The sequence below is a fragment of the Malaclemys terrapin genome, chromosome 2 (assembly GCF_027887155.1).
Source record: "Malaclemys terrapin pileata isolate rMalTer1 chromosome 2, rMalTer1.hap1, whole genome shotgun sequence".
Lineage (NCBI taxonomy): Eukaryota > Metazoa > Chordata > Testudines > Emydidae > Malaclemys > Malaclemys terrapin.
In genome coordinates, this window is record NC_071506.1 from 115,308,394 (window position 1) to 115,329,583 (window position 21,190).

Consider the following 21,190-nt stretch of genomic DNA (forward strand, 5'->3'; position numbering starts at 1 on the left):
CAGTCAAAGTTCACCTGGCTGCTATATCAGCCTTTCACCCAGGGGAATTCGCGTCCTCGGTATTCTCTAACCCGATGGTCGTTAGATTCCTCAAGGGCTTAGACCGGACGTACCCACAACAGCGTCAGCCCGTCCCGACGTGGGACCTTAATCTGGTTCTCTCCAGACTCACAGGTCCTCCATTTGAACCACTAGCCACCTGTTCACTTTTGTATCTATCCTGGAAGACAGCCTTCCTCGTAGCCATTACCTCAGCAAGGCGCGTTTCTGAACTCAGGGCGTTTACATCCGAGCCCCCTTATACAGTTTTCCATAAGGATAAAGTGCAGCTTCGTCCACATCCTGCCTTTCTCCCTAAAGTGGTTTCTCCATTTCATATCAACCAGGACATATTTCTCCCGGTCTTTTATCCCAAACCACATGCCACTCGCCAGGATCAACGTTTGCATTCCCTGGACGTACGAAGGGCCCTGGCCTTCTATATTGACCGCACAAAGCACTTTAGAAAGACGACGCAACTCTTCGTTGCAGTGGCCGACCGAATGAAAGGCTCACCGGTCTCCTCACAACGCCCATCCTCCTGGATTACGTCTTGCATCCGGACTTGCTATGACCTGGCAGGCGTCTCAGCACCGCACCTCACCGCTCACTCCACGAGGGCCCAAGCCTCCTCGACTGCTTTCCTGGCACATGTTCCGATACAGGACATTTGTAGAGCGGCGGTTTGGTCATCAGTCCACACGTTTACAGCTCACTATGCACTAGTGCAGCAGTCCAGAGACGATGCTGCATTCGGGTCAGCGGTTTTGCACACAGCAATGTCTCACTCCGACCCCACCACCTAAGTTGGGCTTGGGAGTCACCTAATGGAATGGATATGAGCAAGCACTCGAAGAAGAAAAGACGGTTACTCACCGTTGTAACTGTTGTTCTTCGAGATGTGTTGCTCATATCCATTCCAAACCCGCCCCTCGTCCCCACTGTCGGAGTAGCCGGCAAGAAGGAACTGAGGGGGCGCCGGGTCGGCTGGGGTATATATTCAGCGCCATGAAGGTGCCACTCTAGGGGGCTCCACAGCCGACCCGCCGGTGTTGCTAGGGTAGAAAATCTTCCGACGATCGTGCACGCGGCGCGCACACACCTAATGGAATGGATATGAGCAACACATCTCGAAGAACAACAGTTACAACGGTGAGTAACCGTCTTTTCCTCAACCCTCCCCCCTACCCCTGCCAGTGCATCCTCTCTTCTGCAAAAGGATAGTGTTTGGCCCAAAGCACAGATTGTTGGAGGATCTCATGTCAAAGCAAATACTCATCTCTGTACATTAGTACCTTCTCCCCATAAATTCAGTTCTGCTTTATAGGTCATAACATGTTTATAATACAGAGGAACTAACATTCTTGGAGGGAAAAAACACCCTTTTCTTTAGGTTCTTATACCATACCCATCACCTGGGTACTGAGTCCTGAACAACATATGAACATCAGAGAAAGCACATGAAGGCCCCAATCCTGTATTTGATAGTACAGGAGCAGACTGCTGTGCCTGCATGGACCCCCACTGATTTCAATAGGGCTCAGTGCCAACACAACCGTGCACATCATGAACTATCAGTTGCAGGACTGGGGCCTCGAGGATTGAGCTGCATGTGACAAAATTATTATGCACTCTGATTGAAACTGACAAGCTCCTTGCCAGTAGTGGTGGTAAGTACGGGAAAAGGTGCAATCCACTATAAAGACACCAAACCAAACATGTTAAGACTAAGTTGTTGAATGTATCAACTTCACCAGGCCTAGCAACTTCTCAGCTGCCGTTTTAAACACTGATCAGAAGTTGCAGTAAGAGGGTGCGGGGAAGCAGAGAAACCAAAGGGGAGAATGAGAAGAGAATCACAAGAGGAAGAAAGCAACCCCAAAGATAATACATTACCCTGGAAATGGACTCGAAGGAACTAGCCTAGTGACATGAACTCACCATTACGTCCAGATGTGACAGTGCTTTACATCGGAGGCTCCATAATGCTAGGAGATCTCAGGATAGCAGGAGAGCACAGGGTGGAGAGGAAGCCTTGGCTCTGAAGTCTCCTGAACTTTGGTCCATTTACACCATCATCTTTTCTTTAACAATTTAGACCTAGTTCAGCAAGGTGCTCAAAACACATGCCTAACTTTAAGCAGGTGAGTCATCCTAGTGACTTCAATGGGACTGGTCATCTACTTACGTCATTAAGACCTGCTTAAAGTTAGACATGTAGGTAGTACCTTGCTGAACCAGGGGCCTTAGTTTGGTGAACTACCTATTCTAGTCTCCTCACAAGCCTTTAAAAAAAGATCCATGTAACAGAGTTTGCAGAAGAAGAATAAAAGTCTGAAATTACATGAGGTTCAATACTGTTGAGAGCCATTAGAGTTTAACCGGCTGGGATGGTAACCCTCAAAGTTTGCTATCGCACTTAGGGTGACATCCAGGGCTACATTCTCCTTCTGTACCCATGGGAGTTCTCCCAATCTCATTGCATGTCAATACATGAGAAAAGTGCAGGGGCACGATTGCAAAGATTTTTTTTTTTTAAACCATAGCTTTTAAACCTTTCACTATTAATCATGGACCAAACCATAAAGCACTCCCTGGGTAGTCATTAGATTCTATCATCTTAACACAGGCTATTAAATCAACCGTGGATGAGGAACAATAGACTAACAGTACTACACTAGAAAGAATTTCTCTCTTTCTTTTTCAAATAAGCCAACCAACATCTCAGTTTTAATTTTTCCCTTTTTTTGAAAATCCACAAAGGTTCAACATTACCTTGTTGACTACTAGTCTGCCAAACCCCAGGTTTTAAATTAAAGTTGGCTTGAGCTAAAGTGCTCAAAAAAGCATTTGAAACCACAAAATGACTAGTTATTTTTTCCCTTTTGTCATTTTATAATCTGAGTGGTTATAGTCAGAAAAGCGATTATGTAAAAACATCCCCCTTTTGCCCAATATATCTGCTCCCTCTGGGGCTTTGAATCGCATCTTCTGATTTTAAAGTAGTAAAAGCTTGTTTTTGTCAGCCAGCTCGGCAGAGTTAATGGAAGTGAAAGTGGAGTCTTTTCTGCCTCAAATGTCATCAGCATGAAATATCAGCCAATTTCCAATTCTAGAATGAGACGCTGCACTTAACATTTCAAATGTGCTGTACAAACATTAACAGCCCTCACATCATCATTGAGAGGGAATGAAAAACCTGGCTCTATCTGAATATATTAATTATACACTTTGTGCTAAATGGCTGAGCCTACTGCTTTTAAAATCTGTATGAATAAGATGTGCTTACTTACATTACTGGGGGCAAATTGATCACAAGGGTAACCTAGTGAACAAGCATGACACATACTTTTGCAAACAGTCACTGAGGAACTAAAGCTGGTTCCAATGGAGCCAAGTCCAATGATTATACCTGTGGGATTGGATGTGGCTTCTTAAAGGGGATACAGCCTTACAGCCCTGCATGGTGGAAGCTAAAGCACAGTATGTAAGCAAGTTGTGATTATCAGGGCTGATGAAACGCCAATATGTTAATGCACTCTTGAGCGAGTGACCCCGGAGAGAGAATTCTTGGATTCTCTCTCTCACACACACACACACACACACACACACACACACACACACACACACCCTCCATAGCACTAACATCAGATGGGCTGGAGGCAGCTGGCTGAAAACGTTCTCACCTTCTGATATAAAGCTTTCATTGTACCTAACCTGTATTCCTGTAAGTAAACTTTCAATCATGTTAGCTCAGCTTTTCACAGTGATTAGGCTTTGTTTAGGATTTCTCTCATTATCTGTGTAACATAAACATTGCTTTTATTTAAGTAACTGGAATTGGCAGGGTAGGTTATTACATGGGGATGCTTATAGTCTGGGATGGGTGGGGGTTGCTCTTTAAGAAGGAAACTGGCCTTTGACCTTAAGGAAGGCAGAAGCAGGCAAGGGATTTGCAATGCCCTCCCTCAAACAATGCAGCTGCAAACCAATGGGTTCCCCCATAACCTACAGACTTCCCAATTCTCCTACCAGCCTGCAAAGAAAATACCTAGTCTATGAGGAAATCCCTGTCTGATTGGCTGAAGTGGAAGCATAGGGGAAAGAAGCCAATCAGAGCTCCCGCACATGCTGATGGATAGCCTAATTGTCATTAATGATAATGGTTACAACCCTATTGCAGGTCACCTTTTAGTACACGCTTTTAGGATTCTAAAAGTTAATGTAACATGTGGGTTCTTCCTAGCAACTGGCCGCAAGTTACTGGGCTCAATACAGGATAACTGGCTAAAATGTAATGGCCTGTGATATTCAGGAGTAGATGACCTAATGGTCCCTTCTGGTCTTAAACTCCACTATCTATGAATTACATTTTAAGCACAAATTCAAAACCCAGTCTAGCTGTTACAGCAAAACAGGGAGTACATGGACGTTTCTAAATCACTATCGTGTGTGCACTGTTGTCTCCAAGGAGCCCACTGACTGACATTAGTTAAGTTTCAATAACATTCACTAAGTTTCACAGTTTTTTCTGAAGATAAATGAATCTATTGTGAGTTTATTTTGGAGTACAGTAAAAAAAAAAAAGCTAAGGAGTTTACTGTGAAAGAAGGGGGCAGTATAAGCAAAATAATCAATCTCAATTGCTCCAGAAATGCTACAGTTTGATCAGGGAGCAAAAGAGATGCTCAGTACATTCACCATAAATATATCCTAAAAAGGAAGGACTTTCAGCTTTATGATACGATGCAGAGCTGGTTGGAAAACAAAAGATATTTCCTCAATTTTCATCCAAATTTCAGAATTTTCCAACCAGTTTTAATGAGACAGCAAATGCTTTTCTCTTAAGCCCGTTTTTCAACCATTCCTATGTGGCTTACAACTCATGCCAGTTAAGAGGTAGGCAAGACTGCATGTGTGCGCTATGATGTTCAAGCTAGACTTTTTTTAAATGAACAAAATACCATTAACTGATGGAAAGATGGGGATATATTGCAAAACTTTAAAAATAAAAAGTCAACACTGGTGATAAGATGCCTGAGATCAAATTTAAATCTGTTAGCTCTCCCTTTGTATCATCGAGCAGCTCTAACAAGAGTTTAAAAGGCACACCCCATCCTTCCATGTGCACAACTCACTTTCACACTGAGAAACCTAGCAGCATATTGCCTTGAAGTCTAGCCTAATAATGTGATTCTTAGGGTAAAAACTGCACTACACTACTGTGCTTTTTCTGAATTAAAGAAGAGAATCCATCATCGCTTCTTAGTCAGACCTGGACTAAAAATACACGCATGGAGTGGTGTAAATGGTAGTGTTTCAGTACTTAGAGATGTTTAATACCTGATATTTCATGCCAGCAGCATACTTCTAGGCAAATGTTACTCTGCAGCAGATCACTGGTCCAAAGGATCGGAGATGAAATCGTGGCCTCATTGAAATCAATGGCACTGATTTAAATGAGGCCAGGATTTCACCCATGGACTTAGGAAGTCCCTAGTAAAAGCAAATGTTACATGAACATTCTTCTCTCAGGCTCTTGTAAATGTAGCCTGCTCCTCTGTGCTTATTTCATTTTATTTTGGCTATGCCCCTTTTGTGCTTTTTCACATATCAAAGCAAATGGAAGATCTTAGAAGAGAAAAGATGTCTGATCTCCAGAGAAAAGAGATGTTGCAAAAATTACCTGTAACACTAGATACCCTGGAAACATCTTGAGACTGAGTGGAGCGGTTTCGATTCTGCTGCCTGCGCCTGCTTGTGGCTGACCTAGTGGTCCGAACATGAACCTCACTCACTTTGAAAAAGGCCACCATGAAAGGCTGCTTGTCGTAAGGGCCATTTCGGCCTATCAGGCCTGCTGCTCTAGGGTTTACATTGAGACCTTCAAATGGAACAAAACAAAAATAAAAAAGGTGTGTTAAAAAATCAACACAGTCTTGAATAGTTTTTGCTAGCAACACAGACGCTCTCCCACAAGTAGCATTCCCTTTCCCCTTCTTTTCAGTTCTCTCTCCTCCTTTATCCCCTCCACCATAGCCTGTTGTCTTCTTCATGACATTCTCTAACTTGGACTGTGAGCTCTCCAGAGCAAGGACGTTTTGAATTCTTATAGCATCTCTAACGCTGTGTATAGGCATTGGTATATTATACATATATAATTAAATGCCTAAATCTGTTGTAAAATTAGTGATGACACTTCTGAGCCACCAAGAATAGAGACATTAAGGAGAAAACCCTGGGAAATTTTGAGGGAAAAAAGGCTGGATACCTTTCCCTTAAAGAGCTTAGAGTTTGGGCATAGCATCATATCAGTAGCTCATACAGATAGGTGGACACTAGCATCCCACATTTCTTTTGGCAAAACAGACACAGGACAGTCTCTGATCTCTTGCTTGAGTTTTATGGAGGAACTCAAAATAGGATGAAGAAAACGGAAAAAAGTGGAAGGCAGACATGATTCCACACCACTCCATGTTGTCATTCCAGTCTTACATTCTCCTACATCTCCTCCTTCCCCCATCTTCCATCCTTTTCTTCCACCTTCCCACCACCAACCTCCCTTTATCCATCTTTCAAAGTTGCCATGGATTGTAAACATTACTATTTCTTCTGCAGCTCTCAGTCCCACAGTCCGCAAAGCCATTCCCACAAGTGGAATCTGATAAATTGCATCTCATGGTTAGAGTACTACACTGGGAGACAAACTCATGGGTTCTATCCCCAGTTGTGCTACTGACACTCCATGTCATGCTGGACACTCTGCATCTGTGCATCAGTTTCTCCATCTGTAAACTGATTACCATAATACTGCCGTACCCCACAGCACTATTGCAAGGCTTAATTAGGATTTGTAATGTGGATCACAAGCGTTAGTGCTTTTCATTCATGTTAGTGAAAATTCTGCTGCTGCTTCTTTCTGGAGGCAATGCTTTTATCAGCAACTGATAGACTGAAGGCAGTGGGTGAAACCCTGGCTTCACTGGAGTCAATGATAGATGTGCTTTAACCTCTGATGTTTTTAAGGCTAGCTCAGTAGTAGGAGGGATTCTGAGGTGGCAGAAACAACAATTGCAGCAAATCTAGCATCAGTTTTAAAGCCATTGCACATCTTAAATGTGGACCTCTTTTTTAAAAAAAAGTTACACTGGAAAATGTTTCCATCAGTTTGAAAAAATAAAAGAATAAAACTTATTTGGCTGGATTTTCAGAGGTGCGGAGGTCAATGGGAGCGTCAGAAATGGAGAGCATCTGCAAACTAGGCCACTTGTGTATGGGGAAAGTGGCATTTCTCTGCGCTAACTATGACAGGATCGACATATGTAATACATACAACAGAAAGAACTCAAAGTATTTTAGAGAGATACATAGAAGACCAGACAGACAGACAGTAAGTAGCCTTCAATCTGTGCATTTGAAAGCATTGCCTAGTCTATCACATCACAGTTGTACACTTGGATACATTACCTAGACCATCACCTTAGGGCTGATGGCTATAAACAATTAACAAAGACAATCACCTGCCAGATGAATCAAGTAAGTTGGTCTGTAACTTACCATCCCTGGTCACCACACTCAGCTGGAGCCCCATGTTGTGCTGAGGGTTCATCACCCACATGTTACTGGTGGCAGTGATGTCAAACTCCAGCCAACCTTCTTCTGAGGCCCACACTGCTCTGGTATCCAGCAAAAACAGATCAGAATCTCTGCAAAAGAGAACAGGAACATGAGGGGGGTTCCAGATTTCCCCACGTGCTTCCACTATCACAGTAGTGGGAAGAGTCGAAATTAAAATATTGCTCATTTGTTACTATAATTTCACCATGAAAAGGCATGTGCTTCTGCACATAAAGTTCAAAATGTTACAAAAATGTAGCTGTTTTCTAGGCTTGTGGAACCCATGCCAGCTACAGAAATGCTAATACTTAGGATTGTGTGTTGGTAACTGCATTTTAAGCCTTACCCCAGTGAGGCCTGAATGTACAGAGAATCTAGATTGTACAGTGGCCAAAAGTTATTACCATGTCTCTCTGTTTCCTAATATGTATCCCTATTTATGTAAAGGGCTACAATTCTTATGTATGATGAGCCAATATTGCAACATTAATTTGGATCTCTGACACCAATCCTCTCACTATTTCTTTTGCAAAAACACATTACAATTAATAAGAGCATAAGGAAAGTAAGAAAACAGGCTACCTGTCCCCCTTTTCCCATCAAAGATTAATTACAGAAAAAGTTTTGTTTGAGTTACATTTTATTTTTGGCCAAATGCTATGTCATATTGCCCAGTAGTTTGGTTTACATGAGATCACACATGGAAAAATAAGCGTGTCAGTATATTGGGGCTCTTAGTGCAGCTACTTTTTATAGTGGAAAGGCTTTGCTCCTCCCTCTGCTAGTAACCACACTCTGTGGTTGACTCAGCAGCCTTTCCCACAGGAGTCTTTGCATCTTCCCTTCCAATGGGAAAAGTGTTTCAGGGGAAATTCTGTGACCTTCACCTCCAGTAGCAGCAAGTGGTCGGGCTAGTTAGCTGCTGTATGCTTTGGAAAAACTCTATGGTTGCAAGATTTGGGCTTCACCAGGCATGCTGTGTACCCTGGAGCACAACAACTATAGAGGGATTAACTGCTGAATCAGCCCAGAGTCTTAATAAATCTTCCAGATTGGTCCCTGGCACCCTCTGAAGTGGGCTACACAGGTGCAAGTGGGTCCTCTCAGTCCCTGCACTCTGTCTCTCCTCTGAACTTCCCTCTTCAATCTTCTTCCTGTAAACCATCTCTGCCCTCCTCCTCCCTAACATGCTTCAGCCTGCCTTCCTCTAACCCCCAAACCCTAAATAACTGACACATTACTTCCACCCAAATAGGTTTACAGATTATTCAATAGGCCTGAGTCAATTTTTTAAATTGTACCAAAAAAAAAAAAAAAATTCCTCTAAAAATTCTCACCATTTTCCAGCCAGCACCACTATTCCACTAGCTCTTCTCCTTGGTACGGTTTATGAAGCCAACTATTGAAGTATTATTCCACAGATGTTATAGGTGACACTAGTAGAAGCACCTATAGTTAAGGTAGCCTGATACTTACCACTATAAGGCCTGTTTTCAGCTGTTGTAACTTTATCAAAATAACAACTTGTGCTGACATTTTAATTTTCAGGAAAAAAAAATGGTTTAGCTGTTTCCAGGAACAAAATTAGGAGAAAATGTTTTCCTCATGTTAAAAAATGTTTCCAGTCATTTCATAGAGAAGCCCTAACACTTCATACTTTGGAGTGGGGATTTGAAATTTGGCAGAGGCCTGCTCTAAGTAAGGATGTGCCTTTTGCTTTCCCTGTGAAAATTTACCAAAATTTGTCCATGTTCAGTAAAGACTCAGACTTTAGCAGCTAAATTCTCTGGAAGAGTCTGTGATGGGTTGGAACACAGAAACCCCCTTGGGAGCTGCAACCTAATGTGCAAAGACTACCCCTGCTTCTGTTTTCCCTGCCACCTCAGGACTCCAGCACCCTGTCTTGCTGAGCCAGACACTCCCGTCTGCTCCAACACAGACCCAGGGTCTGAATCACTTGCTCCAAAGCTGCAAGTTTATCTGAAAACAGCTTACAGAAGTGTGCTTGTCTTTAGCACTCAGATGCCCAACTCCCAATGGGGTCTAAACCCAGATAAATCCATTTTACCCTGCATAAGGCTTATGCAGGGCAAACTCAAATTGTTCGCCCTCTATAACACTGATAGAGAGAGATGCACAGTTGTTTGCTCCCCCAGGTATTAATACATACTCTGAGTAAATTACTAAATAAAAAGTGATTTTATTAAATACAGACAGTAGGATTTAAGTGGTTCCAAATAGTAACAGACAGAACGAAGTAAGTCACCAAGCAAAATAAAATAAAATGTGCAAGTCTATGTCTAATAAAGCTAAATACAGATAATCTCACCCTCAGAGATGCTTCAGTAAGTTTTTCTCAGACTGGACACCTTCCAGGCCTGGGCACAATTCTTTCCCCTGGTACAGCTCTTGTTCCAGCTCAGGTGATAGCCAGGGGATTCTTCATGATGGCTCCTCTCTCACTCTGTTCTCTTCCACCCCTGTATATATCTTTTGCATAAGGCGGGAACCCTTTGTCCCTCTGGGTTTCCCCCCCCACTCCTCTCACTGGAAAAGCACCAGGTTAAAGATGGATTCCAGTTCAGGTGACATGATCACGTCACTGCAAGACTTCATTGCCCACTTGCCAGCACACACATATACAGGAAGACTAACAGGTAAACACAGCCATCTGCAGACAATGGTCCTGGTTAATGGGAGTCATCAAGATTCCAAACCATCATTAATGGCCCACACATTACATAATTACAATAGGCCCTCAGAGTTATGTTTTGTATTTCTAGTTTTAGATACAAGAGTGGTACATTTCTACAAATAGGATGATCACACTCAGTAGATTATGAGCTTTGTAATGATACCTTACAAGAGACCTTTTGCACGAAGCATATCCCAGATGCATTATATTCACTTATTATCAAATCTTTATAAAACTATCCCAGTTACATTATATTCACTTATTATCATGTTTTTATAAAGCCATATAGACTGCACAACGTCACAGAGTCCATCTGCACCAACGATGCTTCATCTCCACATAGCTCCTACATGGCAATCTGACTGTTTGTATGCCATCCCCACAGAGCAACAGAGCATGCACCGGCATATGGCTACACGGCAGAGCAGAACTTTCCCTGCAATTGCTCCTCCTGTCAGCTGAAGGCCACTGTGGATCCAGGTCCCAAAACTACAAGCAGCCTCTCCTGTGCTTTCAGGCTCCCCTGCTGGCATCCAGGCAGCATGGAGAAGAAAGTCTAACTGAAATGCAGAAGGGTAAGGAGTGAGACGGACTGAGAAAGGGACAAGCTGGAGTGGTCAGGCTTGGGGAAGATGGGAACAGAAAGGGGTCTGTAACCACTACAGCACATTCCCCTCGAGAAACCAGTATTAAGCCCAGGATTCCCAAGTCTCAACATTCCTCTGCGGTCTGAAAATATCTGTGAAACCCACTGGCACAATGTGCATCTGTCTCATCATCCTCCTGTGGTCACAGACCCCCATAGAGAATAATAACCTACTACTACCACCACCAATTATTCTGTAAACTCAAATGGCAGAGGTCTGTGTGGCAAATCTAAAGGTTCTAACCCTGCTGATAGCTCATAGGGTGAAGGGGGATAAATATGGTTCTCCATGAATAATTTTCTACATTTTTGCAAAAGCAAACTGAAAAACCTCACCAATGTTAAGATTGTACAATCAAGCACTTGAAACTTAAGAAATGCCAAAAATGAAGTTGCCTGCGCAGCCTTAATTTTGTCCCTGTCTGTGTATGCATGGTGATTGCTCAGGAATTAATCTGGGTTGTGTAGCAAACGAGGCCGCTGTCCGTAAGCTCCTTGCCTCATTTACGGAAGAAGTTGGAAGGTGTGTAGTGAATGAGGCAGGGGATTGCAGGAAGAGAAAGGAAGGTCTGATGGTTAAGGCAGCTGAAAGCTGCCCTGGGGAACAGGATTCTATCCCTACCTCTGCCACAGAATAGTCACTGACGCCAAATTTTTCACAGGTGGCCACTAAATAGGTTTTCCTCATTTCCTGGGTGCCAAACTTTGTGGAAGCGCTGAATACTCACAGCTGCAATAGAAGTCAATTGAGCCCAGTTCTGAATATCTGAAGGGCTGCAAAATGCTAAATACGCAGAAAAGTCAGGCCCTTAACCATCTCAAACTGGGAACCCAAAATGAGTGGACATGTTTTACTTTAATCTGTCGGTGCCTCGGTTCCTCATTTGTAAAATTGGGGTTGTGAAGATTGATTAAGGTTTGGTGAAACACTCAGATTCTATCATGAGGAGTGCTATAAAAAAAGCCGATGAGAAATATTAATTCGGTCTTCAGACCAGGGCTTTGAATAGTGTGCCAGGAGTAAAGCCTTGGGCCACACATTGAACAATGAGGATAAAACAAAATATTCAATAGCGAGCCATTCAGTGAGCACCGTCCATCCTGTGCCGTGAATGAGGTAGGGGTCCTGTGGAAAAAAGTAGTTTGTGACCATATTATTAAAAACTGTATCATACTTTTTGCATTTAGGAGCAGCAGAAAGGTAGGAATGGATAGGGGACATGGACCAGGCAGAGAAGACTGGAGGGGAGCGAAAGAGAAAGACTGTTAGTGGAGAGTCAGAAATGGGCAAGAGGTGGTCTGAGCAAGCTACCTATGACCTGATAAGACAGACTCAAGACAGACAGAATCTGATGCTATCACTAATCCACGCACAAACTTCTCTTCATTTCAAGGATACTATGTAGTCTCCTGCAAGTCCTAAAAGAGGACTTTTTAATTCAGTATATAGAAGTGAAGTTCCAACACCATAATGAACCATTTCTTAACACTTAGTTAAATTGTCCCTAGTATTTTATATCCATAAGCAGTTTTCCTTTTCTGTATTTACACTGTGCTCATCATCACTGTGATATCTGAGAACTTAATCAAGATTTTAATCATACTTAATACTCAAACTCCTGCAAGTAGTTAATTCAGTAATGTTTGTGCAGCCCATTAAACACGTAAAACACTGTATAAGTGATAGGTTTGTATTATTATGGGGAAGTAAATAAATGGGGGAAACTGGGGCAGTGAGGTGAAGTGATTTTTCCCAAGACTACACTGCAAGCTGACTGGAGAGATGAGAGTCAGGAATTCCTCACTCAGTTAGGAGCTCATTCCTCTAGACCTCACTTTATGGGTCTGACTCAAAACTCACTGAAGTAAATGGGAGTGTTTCCATAGCCTCCAGCCGACTTTGGATCAGGCCCTGTGAACAAAGGTCAAGACAACAATTGCAAGTGGCTGAAAGAATCAGACAGTCTAAGGGAGAAGTATGATTTGTCTGTGTGAATCATAAATTCTGCCCTAACTCCAGTACTCTGGAAGCGAATCCATTTATAAATATCCAGATATAAATATCAACTATAGCTACTATTCTTAACACCAGAATCCTGGCCATGTAGTCAGGACATTTATGGGAGGAATAGTTTGCATCTAATTATGGTGTTTTCCCCCGTAATTAAATATTTCGTTAGCTAAAATCTCACTAAACCTTTCAACAAAATGTCTGTGGGTGTTAATTCATTTTAATTATTTAACTAAACACTAATTAGCTTATATTTTAGTCAAGTGGTTAATCTTTGTTACTATAGTTAGTGAAATTGCCAGATTAAAATAATTTCACTCTGTCCTGAGTACACATTATAACATGGAATTTTGCCACAGGAAAAACACCAGTGCTATAAAAAGCTGAATTTTACGAAGTATATATTGGAAAAAGGTTTTCTGTTTTCCCAACAGTCCTCTTTCTCCCTCCGTGTCCCGTCCCTCCCCCTCCCCAACTAGGCAGAAGTTTTCCCAAGAAAGCAGTGAGAATAAATAGAGCTCTCACCTTCAAACGACTAAGTTAAAGTCCTCTTATTTTAATTACGGATGAGGAACAACATTTTTGGCTCAGCTTCAAAGCTCACAAGTACCCAGGTGTTTAAGGGATTGTTACGCATTGACAGCCATTTACTGAGGCATTAGTTACTATAAGTCCCTAAAACTTTCTTCAGCTGAACATTTTTATTTACTTTTCTTCAAAGACAAGTTGACATAATAGTCTAGACTGCATAACGTCAACCTCAAAGGAGATTTTTGCACAGAAATGTGAAGGGTTTTTACTGCTTTATTTTTAAAAATTTATATCCTTTCTTAATACTTTTTTGTATATCACACTCAATCTATAGTTTGCACTTCTTCAGATCTCCAGAAAAATTATTCTGGGTGTGATACTGCTGATTCATCATCAAGATCTTTTCTTCTGAACAACCAACATGAATAGAATGAAAAATTGTACCCACCATAAAATGTAGTCTTACAGAGTCAAGATTTTGAAGGTACAGCCTAGCACAACTGTAAATCAAATTATTTCAGTATGTTATTTTTAGTGTTGCCTAGATAAAAATCTTAAAGAGTTTGCTGACATGCAGGATATACTGTATAAATTGTGTGTAGAACATGATGTATGCAAAGTTGTAACATGGAATATTAACAACTTTGCATTTTTAAAGCACCTTTATTCAACAGATCACAAAGCACCTCACAAAAGTTAGGAAATTGGAACTGGATCCTGCAAAGAGCTCTATCCAAGGGAACCCCTGTGCCTGTGAGAAACCAAAAGAAAGTCAATGGGCTCTGTGTGGGTGCAGGGTCTCTCGACATGGAACTCTTTGCAGGACCAGGTCCTTAACCCTCATAACCCTTACAGGTAAGTATTATAGTATTATTTCCATTTTACAAATGGTTAAACTGTGAAAAAACATTGCCCAAGCTCACGTAAGTAGAGTCTGTCTCTCCTGACTCCTAGTCCAGTACTTTAATCACAAGACCAATATACTCTAAATAGACAATGTCTCATCTCAGAATTCAGTTGACTTTGCACCAACAGGGCTTTTCTTTGTCCTTAAAAAAAGGGGCAGGGGGAGCTAAAGAAGTTTCCTTTAGATTCTGGAGGAAAAGGTAATTAGCTACAGGACTCAACATTTATCTGCTAAATTCACCCCAGAACATTTTGATTTTTAAACCACTTTAAACACACATTCACACCCACCCACCCCTCCCACTCAGGAGTAAATATATGCACACTATATACAAATCTGACCTTAGCTTGAGTCAGATTGATGTTAGCTTTGCCATTTGTTTTGAACAAGCCAATTCCAATCCAGTTGGGGACAGTTATTTTCTAAACTATAAACACTGCATGCAAATCAATTTTCCCTTTAGATTAGAAACTCAGATAGTATTTGTATAAATATCTTGTTGCAAAGAGAAAGACTTTACTACCACTAACTGACAGCTAAAAATAATGACAGTTTTAACCCTTAATGGAATAACGTTCTGTTGCAGGAGAACACACTATATAAATGGGAGAAGTGAAGGACATACCCCACCCCAATTTTATCATGTGGGAGGAATCTTTCTACACACATCAAGTTACCATATTTCATTCTTGATATGAATGAAATTGTTTAATAAATGTTGACCATTAAGGCACCATATCCTTCCTTTGATCTTCAGCTCAAGCCATTGCTTCTTTTTTTTTTTTTAAATAGATTAGTTGTTTGGACAGTGTAGGAGGGTTCTGAGGTCTGTACTAACAGGATATTTACACTTGAAAAAATAATAATCATCCCAACCAAGGGTTGACATCTTTGATCAACACAAATCCTCTCAGCCCTCCCACTCCTGACCCAACACTTTGCTGAGAGAAAGCAAGAACATTTCTGAGCAAAAAATATACATAACAGTCTGTTTCCAGAAATAAATCTGTTTCTTCCCTTCACTTTTTCATGTCTCCCTTAAATGGGTAACCCACTTCCAAATAGAGTTGAAACTCAAATTCCCTCTTCTGCTTCTACAAACTCAGCATTCTATATGTATTTGAAACACAAATGTAAATAGGGTTGAATTCCTCTCTGTTCTGCCTCAGCATAAAAGGTTGCATTACTACAGTCTGCCGTGTTCTGTGAAGTAGAATGTCTCTCCCATTTATAATGAAGCTGGTCACAAACATTTGGAAGTCAGTGAGACTTGTGTCCCCTACATTCGTTTGGTGCTTTTGACAATCTCTCTTATTTCGTGTATTTAAAAAATGAATACGCTGGTGCTGAAAGAACCCAGGGACAAAGAATAACCTCTCGGGATATGTCTACGCACCAATCACGGGGTGTAATTGTACCTTGAGTAGACCTACCTGAGCTAGCTTTAATCTAGCTAGCTTGGGTGACATAGCTGTGAAGCCATGGCACCACAAACTTCAGAGAAGGCTAACCACTGAAGTCTTGAGTATTCTGGGCAGGCTTGTACAGACCGCACGGAAGCCCGTGCTGACGACGCTTCAATGCTACTGATATCTGAGCTAGCTAGCTCAGGTGTGTCTACATGAGCTGCAGTCACATACTATGATTGCAGCATAGACATAACCTCAGTCTTTGAAAATTTAAAGGCTGAAAGGAAGCAGAAGCTGATGGATGTATTGTTTTATAAAATGTTTCATTTCCACCTCCTAACCTCAGACTAGCCTACAATTTGTTTCAAAATTTAGACTGCTACATTCAAAATAAGTCCAAAGTTACTTCAAATCTGTTTTACAAGACTGTTTTCTACACAATCACAAAATCTATATTAACCATTCAAAGGGGATGCTTAAGGTAGGTCAAATTTCTTGGCCAAACTTAAGTTTAATTAATCTTTTCTCAATGTTCTGCTGACATCATCACTGGTTTTTGTAATGAAAAAAAAGTAGTCTGTAACAATAATTTGATTTTAATCAGAAATTCAACAACTTAGCACTGTTTTTAACCTTACAAAGGACTGGGAGGGGAACCAAAACATTGCTGACACTATTGAATCAGTATAAAAATGTTTTCTTTTTTAAAAAGAGAATGTGCTTAGATCACACTGCCCTGATGCCTGCCTCAATGTCTCCAGGTGCCATGAGTATCATTTTTACTTTTTGATTGCTTTAAATAAAGGCAATGTGAAATCACTCCACAATGATTTTATGCTATTTTAAGAAGAACTGATATGACCATTCACTTCCTTTTTGGTGCTTTCTCAGTACATGCCCAAATACAGAATTATAGAGCATTCATCTATGAGAATTTCAGTGCAAGGTCTGTACATTGTAACATCTGTAAGCTTGTCATCAGCCACAATTGTCTACAATGGCAAAAATAGGACCCATTATTCAATAGCGGTACAGTTCCATCAATAGTAAACAACAGAAGCCATAGTACAGACAGGGCTCAAAAGTAGGGTATTTTTGTTTGTTTTTTAAACCCCTATGTCATCTAACTCCACTCGGGAAGGGTTATTAGCACTGTCATACAGTCCTAATAAGCAAAACCTCTATGAAGTCAGTCAGCGTTTTTTTTTTTTTCTTCTTAAGAAGAGCTGAATAAGAGTTTTTATTACATGCTTCTGAACCAATGGACACCTGCCCCCCCCCCTCCGCCCTGAGTCCTGAGCAAACCTTTCTCCTTACCAAGTACCTTTCCTAAAAGACTTGTTCCTATCTTCAGAGTGTGTGTGTAGGGGGATTAAGGTTGCATCCAGTGGCTCATTCTTTTCCCTGGTAACTTCAGGGGCACCTTTTTGGGGTGATTCACTTATTTTTGTCCCCCTCCCAGGTCTCTTCCCTGCAGTTTCCCCTTTTCTCTTTCTTGAGACACTCAATCTTCTAATCTGTTTCATTCATTAACTGAGGCTTCATCTCCCCAAATTCATGGATTCTCCCCTCCCGGTACATTCATGACTTTTCTTGCTCAAAGATACGCAGAGCTTTTCACATTTCAGTGACTCGCTCAAATCCAGCCCAGATCAGTAATCACCAACAATTATCATCACTCAAAGGTGTTTCATCAGCCTATAGAAAGGAATTGTTCCTTTTCCTAGCAGATTTGTGTCTGCATCATAAAAGCCACTGTTAAACTGGCACCCTTGTTGGCAATCTCAAGAGGAAAGATCAATGACTGAATGGACATCTTATCTCAGATCTAAAGGTGAATCCTCTTGATCAGGGTTGAGGAATAATATCTGGCAGCAGAGCAGTGTGAAAAAGGTGCTGCTGCAGCTTCTTGTGCTGTATCTGTTTTAGATGGATAGATAACTGCAGTTTTGTCAATCCACCGCCTTGCACACAAGCACTAAAATTCATTTTTGTTCACCCCAAATCCAGCTAGAATTTCCCCATACTTCTCTTCAATTTAGCTGAGTTAAAGATCCATGGCTAGAATTCAGGATGTCTACAGACTCTTCTTCATTTAGTACAATGTCATCAAATGTCAGGAAATATCAGGTCCTTATTCAAGCCATTAGTCTAAAGGAAGTGTGACAACACAACCTTTTAAGTAAAAGGCAGCTGTTCTTTTTTGGCTTATAAGTCAGCTGCTGGAACTCAGTGCAGGCCTTACAAACGTTTTGCTGGCTCCCTTTAAAAAAAAAACTATTGCTTTTTTGCTTTTGAGCCATAAAACACTGTTCCCAATAGGCAAAGAAAACAATATATTCCAAATGAATCACTAAAGCAAAACTTTAGCCACAACTTCCGCAGATGTATTTTCATCACAAGGAAAAGAAAATAAGCGGACTGATGATCAAAGGATAAAAAGTTACTCAAAGCAAGTGTATTTCAAACTTCACGTAGGGCATCCAAAGAGACTTCAAGACAAGAGGATGGGATGTGTTTATGTGTGGACTTTTCTAGGTACAGATGTTGGCGAGCACCTGTAAACAAGTACCCAGTCTTTGTCTTTAAGAGAGCCTTACAGTGTCAAAAATGCAAACCTAAAGTTGCAGAGTGGCCAGAAGCTTGCGTTTCTTGCAAATCAGTATCTATTTTAAAAAAAATGAAAAAATCCACAACTACTTAAGCTAAGAGCAGAAGAAATAAAGTGTGCTCTCTAATGACACTGAGAATATATGGGCCTAATTTTTCCCTTGTCACCAGAAGCCCAATCTGTGTAGACAAGTCCTGGGCATGCATCCAAACTGCATGTTTCTTTAGCTAGAACTCTTTCTCCGCCCCACCCCCAACATAAACACATTATATATAATGTGTATGTGTTTATGTTGGGGGCGGGGCGGAGAAAGAGTTCTAGCTAAAGAAACATGCAGTTTGGATAGATAGATAGATAGATAGATAGATACCTCTACCCCAATGTAACGCAACCTGATAGAACACGAATTCGGATATAATGCAGTAAAGCAGCATTCCGGGGGGGTGGGGCTGCGCACTCCGGCGGATCAAAGCAAGTTTGATATAACGTGGTTTCACCTATAACGCAGTAAGATTATATCGGGGTAGAGGTGTGTGTATGTGTGTGTGTGTGTATGTGTGTATGTGTATATATACACACACACACACACACACACACAAATTCCTTAAGGGAACAGATGAGTAAGGGATTAGTAAAGAGCTATGGAGATCTGGGTCACCAGTTCAAATCTAGCCCATGTTAATAGTGACTGAAAATTGCTGTCTGTTTGGCCTAGATGAAACTTCTTTAGGATTCTCAGTTCAGATTCTGGCATACACCTCACTACAGGCACCCTTGTCGGCAGTAATCAACAGGAAAACACCACTGAATGGAGAGACTTGAATTACTTTCTTGATCACTCCAATTCCATGTTGAGGTGCTGCTGGCTGCAGGGTACCAGTTGTGTGACTAAACAGAGGGCTGCAGTAGCCAGGACTGTCAATCTTGCATGAGAACTAAATTCCTAATAAAAAGGTACATTTATCTCCCAACTCAACCGTGCAACCTACGTTCAGGCACTGTGTTTATTAAGATATTATTTGAAATATAGGTATGACATGTCAATAACATCATATATAAAACTACTAACAACCACTTTGAAACAAAGACTTCACCAACCTCTAAGATATGGGAGTATTAATTGATAGGGCCATATCAGAGTCCCATTTGTCTTCACTAGTTTTTAAGTTATAATTCTTTACTCAATTCACTCTACTATAATGTTACATACAAACAAAAGTTATCAATGCCCCGTAGTGGAAGGAATGTCAGACCTGCTGAAATATGTATTACTATGCCTTGTTCAAGTGACTGGTGCACAGAAGCTATATTGAAGGCCTAAAACTACATTAGTTAACAGAGATTCTCCTTCAGCTCCTGTGATGGAAACATGTATTTGTGGAAAAGTCCTGGGTTTTGGTCTTTAAGTCTGTGTGGTCACAATGAACAGAACAGCCTACATGTCCATGGAATTTCTACCATTGCTCTCCCCACCCCAGTCTTCCATATCAGCTCATATATACTTCTAGCTAGCAAACATGAGATTCCAGCAGACCACAACTTAGAAAACCCAACATTATTCCCTTCAAACATATCAAAATCCTCATTGACATTATGCATCCAATTATTTCACTCCTTTTCTACAAATGCCACTCCTCTCAGCTTCAATTAGTGAATGGTTGCTCGGTCTTCACAACATTTATTCACCTAAGGCATGGCCCCAAAAATGACATCAATGGAAAGTCTGAGAAAGAAACATCACAAAACACCACCACCTTGCAAACCATCACAAGGAAAAGAAAATATTTCCTTTTAATGCTGTAGTTTGCTGCATCTTCTCTTTCCTTTTATTATAGGAATAGCATCACTAGACAGTAAATTGCTTATGTGGCTCAGATTTACTTTGACATTTAACTGACCATTAATCTCATTTTTGTCTTGATGCTTCCCTGCCATGAATGTTATCCCTTAAATATAGCAAATTGTTTCATATTTCTTATAATTTTTGTGCCACAAGGTCTATCTTCCCTATCTTTGCCCTCCACATCTTATTTGACACCAGTGGCCTACCAGCTGTCACCGTACTGGTTGCAAATTCTACGAAGTATCAACATGCAGCAAAGTCCAGGGCTTTCTCGTAGGCAGTAGATTGTCTATATCACTATATTTTGAATGTCCATTTGTCTATTAGATTCTAGTTATACAATAGTCACAGCTTCATATAGACAGGAGAGCCTATGGCCTGATACAAAGCCCAATGAAGTTAATGGAAAGACTACTATTGATTTCAAAGGGCATTGCATCAGGCTCCTACTCAACAGTATTGTTCAACATATGTAATATACATATATATATTTTATATATAGTATAGTCATATCTGAGGCCCCAAATAATAAGAATAAACTTATATAGCAGGAGACAAAAGCCCACAGGTAAGTCCAAAACATGGAGACCTAGGTGAAGGGTCAGAATCTGGGGCCAACATGGAGAATCACAGCAGGAGCAAAGGAGAGACAAGAGGAAATACAGACGGGAAATCTAATGATCATAGATGTCTGTATAGTAAGGTAAGAAGTATGGGGAATAAACAGGAAGAATAAGAAATACTAGTGAATAATCACAATTACAGCCAACTAGTATCACAGAAACTTGGTGGGATAAGTCACATGACTGAAATATTGGTATAAAATGGTACAGCTTGTTCAGGAAGGACGGGAAGGCGAAAAAGTGAGGAGGTGTTGCCTT

At 41.1% G+C, this 21,190-nt stretch overlaps 1 protein-coding gene across 1 annotated transcript in view; it reads right to left on the reverse strand.

Annotated features, from left to right (window-relative positions):
* BMP6 (bone morphogenetic protein 6) overlaps nucleotides 1-21,190 on the reverse strand; it is a 152,740-nt gene that overhangs the window by 16,069 nt on the left and 115,481 nt on the right. Inside the window, exons 3-4 of the mRNA XM_054017035.1 lie at nucleotides 7,597-7,745; nucleotides 5,726-5,923 (exon numbers count right to left, since the gene is read on the reverse strand). Of these exons, the coding sequence (XP_053873010.1) occupies nucleotides 5,726-5,923; nucleotides 7,597-7,745 (347 nt within the window). The remainder of the gene's footprint in view (nucleotides 1-5,725; nucleotides 5,924-7,596; nucleotides 7,746-21,190) is intronic.